We start from the raw sequence: 10,801 nt of genomic DNA on the forward strand, positions 1-10,801 counted from the left end.
ACTCGGCTTCTTGGCTTCCCTAAGCCCCAGCCCCAGCAGGAAGCAGCCGGCTGCAGCGGAACAGGAGACCCCTCCCCGAGCTCCCCTCAGCCCACCCAGTGTGTGTGGGGGTGTGTGTGAGGAAGAGCATCAGTGACGTAAGGAGGCGCCCGTCACCGCCCCCGCTCGTGACAGAAACCCCCCTGCTTTGTCATTTACTTACACCAGCCATGGTGGTTCTGTTACCTGCCCCTCACGGTCCACCCTCAGCCTGGAATAGTGACATTCGACTGCAAAGAATATGTTTTCTTCCCCGAAACTCACCTGCTTGGTCAGGTCCTGGATCATCCGAGGGAGGAAATACTCCTCTGTCTGCCTGGAAAGGAAAGCAGCACAGGCCTGAGGACCGTGTCAGAAGAATGGAGAGCGGCATCTAAAAACCAAACTGAACCCACGGACTGGAGTTCCCACCCTCTGTGTCAGTTTCCCACGCCAGACAGACAGCGTTCCTTGGAGACGTGTCACGGGATCATCATTCCTCCCCATGGAGGATTCCAGGTGGAATCCCTGATCAAAGCTCCTGTCTCAGAAAGGTCATCCTGCACACGCCCCACGTACACTGCGTCATCACTGAAATGCTGAAATAACGTTCCAAATTTTATAAGACGGACAGAAGGGTCAAATACACAACTTGAGTACAGGACACCCCCAGGTGCTCCACGGAAAGGCAGAATCTAAAAAGGAGATGGATGGTTCCCAAATTTGACCTCCAATAAGCTGCTACCAGGTGCACACTGAGGCGTTTAATGAACTCTTCTTTCTTCTGCAGGATTCACAAGAGCTTCCAAGAGGATTTCTTGGCTCTCTTTCATTCAAGTAAAATTTAAAAGCTGAGAAACGGAGAGGGCGTTGCCAGCTCTCCCTCGCTAACGATGGGAACAGGGCATGCCGACCCCGCTGTCCCCCGGACGGCACGCAGACGCTGCTGACGCCGCTGACCGCTGGGCGGCCGGCCGCCCACATGGAGCGGTCACGTCCCCGTCTGCAGGTTTGTCGATGGTGACGTAGCTCCTTTTGTTCACCACTGTCGTTCTGAGGTTTATCCAGGTTCACGTCGGGCTGTTGACCTCCCTGCATGGGTGACACTGGCACACGTCCCCTGGCACCTGGGGAGTCCATGGCGGCTGGCAGTGGGCGCATCTCTCCCTGTTCACACTGTTTCCTGAAGTGTTTGGTCCAGCGGCGGGGGAGGGGCTCTTTTGCTGGCATCCAGCCTCCATGCATTCGCCACCTTTTTAATTCATTAACCCCGTGGGGCAAAGCGATGTCTCACTGTGATTTCAACTGACAGTGTCCTGAATTTTAATGATGTTGAATTTTAATGTCTTCTCGCACATTTATGGGTTTTTTTTCTATTAAATGTGTGTTGCCCTTTGTTTCTTTCATCTTTCTTCTTCTGTTTCTTTTATTGGATTTTTTTCCCGGTGACTTTTTCTTATTGATTCACAGTCCCATATAATCTTCATTCAACACATACGTTTACTCAGCATCTATTACGTGAAGCACTGAGGAAAATAACTTTTCTCAGGACGGAGGAAAATAACACCAAATACAGATGCGGTGAAAACAAGCGCCAGGCACCGTGCTCAGCGCTCTACACACACGGACGGACATAGCCTCAGCCGGGGGCTGTAATTGTCCCTAAGGCACAGGGAGGTTGGGTCGCTTTGTTGGCCCAAAGCTGCTCAGCTGAGAAGTGGCAGAGCCAGGATTCGAGCCCGGGCCGCCCAGCTCCGGGGCCCCTGCCATTCCCCGTCCCTCTCTCCCACGTCCACTACACGTTAGTGGGTGAAACAGACACACTTGCTCCGTAAGAGCAGCAAAGGTTTTGCCCCACGTGCGGCCAGCGCTGCGGGCTCCCTTGGGAGGGTGTCTCCTGACACCACGTTCTGAAGGTTGAATTTACCAACCTTTTACTTTATGGGTTGTGCTTTCTGTGTCTTGTTTACACATTTCTTTCCTGTCCCAAGGTTACCAAGATAGTCTCTGATATTACCTGCTGAAAGATTGGCACTTGGACCTTTCACGTGTAATTGTTTGATCCTTCCAGAGTTGTTCTGGGCCAATGATTTAATAATCACTTGTGCCTGTGGAAGGAAGGCTCCATAAAACCCCAAAAGGATGGGGTTTCGGAGGGCTTCCGGGTTGGTGAGCACTTGGAGGGGTGGGAGAGCAGCACGCCGGGAGAGGGCAGGAAAGCTCTTTCCGCCCCCACACCTTGCCCTGTGCGCCTCTCCCATCGGGCTGTTCCTTGTGTTCTATCCTTTTACAATCAACTGTAAGTGTTTCTCTGAATTCTGTGAGGCGCTGTAGGAAATGAATCGAACCCGAGGAGGGGGTCCACACGTAGCTGTTCGGTCAGAAGCACACGTGACAACCGGACTTGGCATTGGTGTCTGACATCCTGGGGGCCGGTGATCTCATAGGACTGGGCCTTTATCCTGTGGGGTCTGATGCGATCTCAGAACTGAGTTAATTGCTTGGTGGCGTCAGAATCGTAGGAAGCTACTGGAAGCTGTGTTCCAGTGAATAAGCAAGTGACAAGAGAAAGGCAATAGGTGCAGGGGCCAATCAAACCTGGGGGAGAAGGAAGAGAAGTCCCCGAGAGAAGTGACAGAGGGGTTGACGACTGTGCAGCAGGCCTGGGGAACATGGGACAGACTGGGCTGACAGTCTGCCCAACGGGAAGAGCGCTGGGTGAGTGTCCAGACAGCAGAGGTGGAAGGTGACGGGGACGTGACCACTGGGTGACGCAGGGAGGAGGAACGGGTGTACAGGCTGACTCAGAACACAACCTGCAGCTCGGCCGTGAACTTGCTCAGACGTGACTCCTGGGAACACCGAGCTGTGATCTCACCAGACACTGAGGGTCCATGTAGGTGCAGAGACTGGAGTGGGGGGCTGCGTGCCAAACCTGACCTGCCAGAGCAGGAAGTCACGAGATGGCAGCACGTGCATATTCCTTACCAATATGGACCCCGAGTTCCACGCGTCTCCCCCACAACCTGAACCAAAGCTGTGGCCGGCGAAGACGCGTAATAAACATGGGGAGCGGTCACACACTGTGTGTCGGGGACTCACCGGCTCCTGGACCACGGCGTGAACCAGCGCAGCTCATGGTAGTTCCCCCCATTGGCCAAGGCCATCTTGGGTCTGACGAGGAGGATCTTCCTACAGGCGGGGAACAAGAGCGTCCCTGAGATGGACACGCAGGTAATGAGGCGCAGCCCCCCGACAGCGGACGATGTCAGAGCAGCTGAGACCCAGCAGGTGTGTACCCCGCGGGTGTGCGAGGGGCACATTACAAGCCGGCCTGCCCTCGACTGACCTCCCAGCAACCCCACTGTGTGGCCCCAAACCCCACCCTCTGCTCTCTCTGTTTCTAAACTGGACGATGCTGTGTCAGTGGCGGCAGGGAGCTGGAGAAGCAGTGTCCCATGCATCGTCTGCCTGCTGCACCGGCCCTCGCGAAGGACCGGGTATTTCCAGAAGCCACCAGTCAGGGACCAGGTCACGGGTCACCAGCACAAGTGCCCGCAGCCCCAGAGCCCGGCAGAGCACACGGGTCGCTGCCGTCCCAGAGGTCACATACCTGTTGAGAAATATCACCCTGCAGTTGTAGCGGACGTTTCGGTGCATCACGGGCCTGCAGAGAGAAGGGACGTACACGCCTGTCTGCAAACAGCAGTCATTCATGTAATGTGAAGCATCCTCCGGTCCTTTAAGGGAATCAGAAGGCTGCCCTACAGCCTCTCAAATCCAAGTGAAACACGAGCAGAAAGCTTCTGTCTCAGTAGAGGCTCTGCAGCGGGAGTCTCCTACATGGAGCACGAAGTCAGCCCTGCTCAGGGCTCCTCCTCGCCTCCTGGAATGTTCTCAGAATTCCAGCGGCCCCTCCCTCCCTGTGCTCGTGTCCAGCTGCCGTGTCACCTGTCCGTCGCCTACTGGCCTGGTGCACAGCCCCTGTGCCTTCCCAATTCTCCTTCAGAGCACCTTTCCCCATGGGAGCTGGGAGCTGGAAGCCGGAAGAGGCAGGAAGGACCTTCCCGAACGCAGGCTGCAGGGCATTGGTGATGGCCGTGCAGTGCTGGGCCCACAGGGCTGGGGCTCGGGCTCAACAGATCCGCTCATGCCTTGATTGGACACTCTCAGCATAGACACTGTGCTCACATCTCCCCGTGACCACATGGCATCGTCTCCTCCGCGGGAGAGGGGCCACAGCTGGAGAGGCTGGATGGCTGAGCCCGGCCCAGGGTGAGAACATGGGCACTCAGGGCCCAGTGTGGTCTGACCTACACCTGTGGAACTACACCGTATATACCTACACCTAGGGAACTACACCGCATATATCTATACCTCTGGAACTACACTGTATATATCTATACCTGTGGAACTACACCGTATATACCTACACCTAGGGAACTACACCGCATATATCTATACCTCTGGAACTACACTGTATATATCTATACCTGTGGAACTACACCGTATATACCTACACCTAAGGAACTACACTGTATAGATCTATACCTAGGGAACTACACCATATGCTCTACACCTAGGGAACTACACCGTATAGATGTACACTCAGGGAACTACACCACATATAGCTACACCCAGGAAACCTACACCATCTGCAACCATATGGTTGGCATGTCGATATGGAGTGACGTGGAACCACGCCAACACTTGCCATTAAGTGAAGAGAGTGCTGTGCTTGTGACAGAGGGAACACCATGCTTGCACTTGTGCAAAGTGTGTTCACAATGCACAGGAGCTTCTGGAAGAACATACAAACACTGCTTCCAAGAGCTGCCTCCATTGGGGGAAATTAGGTATCTGTGGGGCCGGAGCGGACCCAAACCCACTTTGCAAAATAAGGCCTTTGTATGTTTTGAGGTGTGCAGGTCCCCCGTCCCTGATGTTGGCACGGCGCTGGCTGCATCCCGTCCTTGAACTCCCTCTCGTCTGAGCTTGCCTACTCATTGCTCATGTGGGCACTGCACTTACATTCCCACATCACAGATGATGTCCTGCGTGACTGGCGATTCCAAGAGGGCGGCCAGGACTTGGAGCGAATGCAAGAGGGTGTCCGACTCATGATAGTGGTCCCAACATCCGTAGCCACTGTAGACGGAGGGAATGGGAAGTGAGCCCCCGAGACACAGCAGGGGAACCCAGGGTGCGGTGGGGGGCAGGGGCCTATGAGCCACTCGAGTCAGACGTGCAGGGGTACAACCCAGGCCCTGGGACCTTTTGAAAGCCTCCCAGGTGATTCTAGTATGCAGCCAGTGGTAGAATCACTGCTAAAAAAAAAAAAATGCTGCATTTTACTGGAAATTAAGACGCACTGGGCCCCCATCCCTTTAGCTTAGTGTTAAGTTGCTATGAGACATTCTCTCTCATGTCAAAAAGTGTCTGCCTGTAGATTTTTTAAACCCTTAAGGTGGCCAAAATCACACCGATCTACAAGAAAGGAATGCAAAAGAAACAAGGCTGGACCCACAGAAAAGCACTCCTCAGGCAAGGGAGAGCATTAGTGACCAACCATTCGAGAGCCCACTCACACAGCTACTCCTGAGCTTCTTGCCACAGATGCTGGTAGTGGATGAACGGTGTTCCCAAAAAGTTATGTTAGCATCCTAACCTCAGAACTGGTGAAACTGACCTTATTTGGGAAATGGGTTTTTATAGATGTAATTAAATTAAGGCTCTCGAGATGAGATGACCTGGGTGGGTTCTAAATCCAATGACAGTGTCCTCATAAGACACAGAGAAGGAGAAGACTCAGAGAAGAGGGGAAGGCAGGGGTCGGAGTGACCCAGCCACAAGACAAGGAGCTGGGAACTGGAAGCCGGAAGAGGCAGGAAGGACCCTTCCAGGAGTCTTCGGAGGAGGCATGGCCGTGTGGAACCCTGATTTTGGACCTGTGGCTTCCTGATCTGTGAGAGAATCTATTTCTGCTGTTTTAAACCACCTGTGTATGGAACTTTGTTCCAGCGGCCCCAGAAAGTCAGCAAGTGTGAAGACTGGGCTGAAAGCAATTTCTTGGTGTGGTGTTCCAATAATAAAACGCACAGTATTTGTCAACACCTTTCAATCTTCACAAAGCTCTGCTTTCCGATAATAAAACGCACAGTATTTGTCAACACCTTTCAATCTTCACAAACCTCTGCTTCCTATGGTGCAGCCTGGAAGTGAAGTCTCGGTGCTGAGCAAACTGCACACACGAACATACACCCCGGAGCTGGCATTTGCCACTTTTACTGCTTGGAAAAGCGTTCCTCATGGCTTCCGGCTCTGGTAAGACGGAAAGCCCTGGTTCTCAGATGAAAATGGGGTCAAGGAGATGCCCCGTGAGGGAGGGAGACCTGGGATGACCTTTCCTCTCCGACAGACAGACTCCTGCCTCGTGGCTTCTCACCCCCTGGTAGCTCCCAGGCCCCATGTGACACCAGATAAATAACGATGCAATGCCAGATGGCCTGTGTCCAATGTCCAGCCATTGGCTGACCTCTCACCCTTTGGCTGGCCAACAGCTGGAAGAGTAGAAAGCCTACAAAACTAGCTCAAAGAAAACAGCGACCTTTTCAGGGTGGGGGAGGGGCCTCTAGGTCCATGACACAGTGTACCCTGGGGGCACCGGCCCCTCATTCTCCTCCCAGGTGCCCCTTTTGGGGTGGGAGCTGGACTGACCAGCAGGGACAGGAAGAGGCTGTGCTCGGGGTGGTGACTTTGCTCCTCTCCTGCCTCAGTTTCCTCTCTGTGAACTGCTGGAAGTAATAAATGAGCGCCTGCTCAGCATACTGTAAACCTTTGGAGCCCAGCTCAGCGGGGCTCTCAGCCCTGCTGGATACAAATACACCTATCCTGGGATCCTTTAGTTAAAACGCCCCCCTTTTGAATAGACTGGTCCAGATTTGGGGGCAGAGGTGAGAAAAAGAACAGGACAAAGAAAGGGGTGAGGGCTTAGCCTCAAAGTGTCTGGAGAGTAATTATGCCAGTGGGATGGGGTCAAGCCCTCCGGGGGGGAGGGACAGACCAAACACAAAGGTGAAGCCAACCTCTGGAGGAGAGGTCACACCGCAAGGCACTGGCCTTGGCTCCAGGACCCCGAGGCTGGCCGTCAAAGGAGAGACTTCCTGAAGGACAAACTAAATGAGGGCATAAACGCTCCTGGACATTATGGGAGACACAGCCCTCGCTGACGTCGGGATTCTAAGGAGAAAATCAACCAAAGGAAGAAAATGAACTGGAAAGGACAGAGAAAGCCGCCTCGAGGACTAAAACGGAAACGCCGGAGAGAAGGCGCTGTCTGCTTACACTAAGTCCAGAGACAGAAGGAATGAAGGCAGGGGCCTGGACGGAGGGGGACTTGCGATGACACGAGTGGGCCAGAGCCCAGAGACATACGGGAAACTAGGGAAGTACAGACGGCAGTTGGCATCCACAGTCAGAAAAAAACCATAGGTTGTAAGAGACTTAGTGTCGCAATTAATGGATTGTTTTTGAACAAGGGACAAGAGAAGAATCAAGGACTTAGCTCTCTTGATTACTGCAAGAAGGCAGAGCAGAGCTGATCAAGCCGCTTGCTTACAGAAAGGTGCTGATACCACCCACTGAAAGCTGTTTATGGCCAAATATGAAAACAATGTCCTGGGATGGACGACAGTTCAACAGAAGCAGCCCGGCCTGGAAAACTCAGCTCCTCTAGTCACCTGACAGGGGATGCCAGGACACCCCAGCCTTGCCAGGCGTGCTCCTGCACAGGGGCGCTGAGCACGCTCCCTCGCGGGCCTGGGTCGGCCCCTCCTTCCTCACCCTTTCAGCTGAGGGGAGCTGACACACACCTCCGCCTACCCACTTTGGGGTCTTTGCGAGTTCTGCGCTCACCATATTTCCAGTTCTGGTCCAAGCCTGTATCTTGCTCCCTTCTGTTTGGCAATTTCAATGCCTACATGTACAGAGAGAGAAAGGCAATTTCAGCACCTATGACTTGTTCAGGCAGATAAAACACCCTGCAGCAGTAGGTATGATTTAAAAAACCAAACAACAAACAGAAGCATTCCAGGACCTCGCTGCCCCATGCAGCCAAGCAAGGCATGTCCCAGATCACGCATACACCTTCAGGAAATAACAAATGGGCAGGGCCCACCCTGAGCACCACCCGAGGAGAGGAGGAGGTCACACCCTGGTAGTTGATTAACAAGCAGGTGCGGAAGACTACGTGGAGACTACGTGCAGGGGAGGCAGGATCTGGAGGCACCGGTGAGCGGCAGGCCTCATCGACCCCCGGGTTTGGGCAGCAGCTCCCAAGTGCAGCCTGGCGGGGAGAGGCTAGCTGAGTGCAGACAGCTCTGGCCACCGGACGACGCCCTCTTCACCCCTACCAGCTCTGCTCAGAGCTCTGATGAGGTGAAAGCAGGTCAATATCAAAAAAAAAATATTAATAAAAAGGATGAAGGTCCAAGGCACCTAGTCGATAAGATGTCCTCACTTGAATCATGCTGTTTTTACTGCTCCTGACAGGCAGGGCAGCCCCGCTTTAGGTGTAGGTAGGAACTGCAAACTTTCAGTCAAAGGTGAGCCAGTGCCAGAGATAACTCTGGAGAGCCCAACACACGCTGGTCTCTAACCTTGCAGGCTCACCCTTATTCCACTTCACTCTCTGGGCTGCTTCTCCCAAAGTCACCCCCCAGGGAGGTCGTGGGGCACCAGAGACCACCCACTGTAGCACACTTCACAGCACCCTCGCAAGGGGTTGGCCCCCCCCTCCCCATAAACACCTCCGAGGACGGGCAGCTCAGCTCTAGATATGACACAGGTGACCCCAGAGGTATTTGAGGGCTGGTACGCCCAAACCTCCCAACTCCACCTCCACAGCCAAGTTTTTCTTACCATGCTGCACACCACGTGTCCCTAGGCAGCGTGAACCTCCGCTTCCACCACGCAAGAGGAGGACCTGGGCACTTACACGAGCGTGGTATCATGCATTATCTTATCTGTTCCCCACGCCCACGACTGCGAGTTTCTCCAGGGCAAAGCTGTGTGTGCATCAAGAGCAAGCCAGGCCGGCCAGAGGGCACCTTTGCTCCTCCCTCTGACCCCCGCGCTGCCCCAGACTCACTCTTTAAAATCCTTTGCAAATTGCCCTCAAAGTCCAGGGCCCACTGGTTGAGCGCGCAGGTGGCTACAGTCACCTTCCGGCCCATCCTGGCCACAATCGCCTGGACAGGAGGCCGCCGACCCGTGGGTTACTTCTGGTCTACAGAGAGCGACTGCGCTGGCGCAGGCCCTTCCGGGTGGTCACGCCCCGCAGGGCCCGGCCTGGCGGGGACTGGACTGCAGAGCCTGGCGTCAGGCCCCGCCACGGATCGCCCCGCCCCTCCCGCGTATCGCCCCGCCCCTCCCGCGTATCGCCCCGCCCCGCCCGCCGAGCGAGGGAGGTTCTCCAGCCGCCGATCAACGCCGAGGGCCCCACTCCTGCGGGCTCCACCGCGCGGCCCCAAAGCTAACGCAGGCAGGTTGGATAGTCGCCAGGTCCCGGAGTGCGGATGTAAGGACAGGCTGCCCCCACCCTCTATTTTATTCCACGTTTCCCCCCACACTGCACCTTAATGTGCTGCTGCAACTCGATATTTTCCCCTGTAATGTCAGACACATTCTTTTTATGATTTTTCTCCTTTGTGGGAATAAAGCACAATTTCTCCGTTCATTAACGCATGGTCATTGAAGATAGTAGCGGGCCCACACACAGGGGCTTCCACACACGCACTGCTGCTATTTACAGGCGTCTCCGTTGGGGCCACCTAGAGTGTCTCTACACCTGTCGTTGCCAGTTTCTCCCGGGCCCACGCGTGCCTACCTGCAGCTTGCCGGAGTAGTGATGAGCACGCGTGCAACTTTACTAAACATTGCCGAATTCCCTCTCTGAAGTGTTTGTACCTATTCACCACCTGCAGTTTTTCAGTTGTTCTTTTCATAGTTCACTCTTTAGTCCACTTAGGGTAGGAACCCAACATTTTTCCATATAAGAACCGGTTTACCCCAAGGAATAGTCCATCCTTTTCTCCTCATTTGCCAGGTACCGCTGTCGTACGTAGACATGTTTTCACATTTTAAATAGCTTTTTTCCTGTTTATAAAGTAATGCTTGTTCATGACAGACAATTTGGGAGCCCCAGAAAAGCACAAGAATGTTTATCTGATAATTCATTTAATCCTTCTGTCAACACAGTAGGGGAAATTTCCATTCCCAGAAACCCCTCAGTTCTTCCAGATCTCTGCTCAAATATCTCCTGTCAACAATAGAAGACTCTAGGCCTGGGGCTAGGAGGGGGAGAATCCTCCAAAATCTAGTTGTAGCAGAAAATAAGGAAGTGCTCTAAGAATGCGGCCGGTGGGGAGGGAGGGGGGCATGTTATTTGAAAAAAGGAGTCAGTTTGAAGGGGCTTCCACTGGCCAAATATGGGACAATTTGATGACTTCTATCCAAAAGATGACTTTTTAAAAAGAAGTTAATGACAGTACAGGATCTTAAGTCAATGAACAAAAAAATCTATTAGTCCATACTGTCAAAAACCTAAGTTAAAAAGGAGAGGGAAATTCTTTACAGAAGAACGTCAACTTACAGATTTTGAAGGAATGATAAACTTAGAAAATCACCCTTTTGCACCAAGAAGACAGTGATTCAGGCAAGAGTCATCCTTCAATGCGAAAGGTTGTTTGGGAACAAGGTGTGTTTACTCGGTCTCAAAGTATCA

General features: G+C 53.4%; 1 protein-coding gene across 2 annotated transcripts in view; it reads right to left on the reverse strand.

Annotated features, from left to right (window-relative positions):
- NADSYN1 (NAD synthetase 1) overlaps positions 1–9,379 on the reverse strand; it is a 29,969-nt gene extending 20,590 nt beyond the window's left edge. The window contains exons 1-6 of one of the 2 annotated variants that reach the window (XM_033121364.1): positions 9,167–9,379; positions 7,933–7,993; positions 5,050–5,166; positions 3,632–3,685; positions 3,121–3,210; positions 304–355 (exon numbers count right to left, since the gene is read on the reverse strand). In XM_033121364.1, coding sequence (XP_032977255.1) covers positions 304–355; positions 3,121–3,210; positions 3,632–3,685; positions 5,050–5,166; positions 7,933–7,993; positions 9,167–9,251 — 459 coding nt within the window. In that variant the 5' untranslated portion in view covers positions 9,252–9,379. Of the gene's footprint in view, positions 1–303; positions 356–3,120; positions 3,211–3,631; positions 3,686–5,049; positions 5,167–7,932; positions 7,994–8,937; positions 9,064–9,166 lie in introns of those variants that run through there. The other variant, XM_033121365.1, reaches the window with a different exon arrangement.
- Positions 9,380–10,801: the final 1,422 nt, after the last annotated feature.

This window comes from Rhinolophus ferrumequinum, chromosome 11 (genome assembly GCF_004115265.2).
Source record: "Rhinolophus ferrumequinum isolate MPI-CBG mRhiFer1 chromosome 11, mRhiFer1_v1.p, whole genome shotgun sequence".
NCBI classification, from domain to species: Eukaryota; Metazoa; Chordata; class Mammalia; order Chiroptera; family Rhinolophidae; genus Rhinolophus; species Rhinolophus ferrumequinum.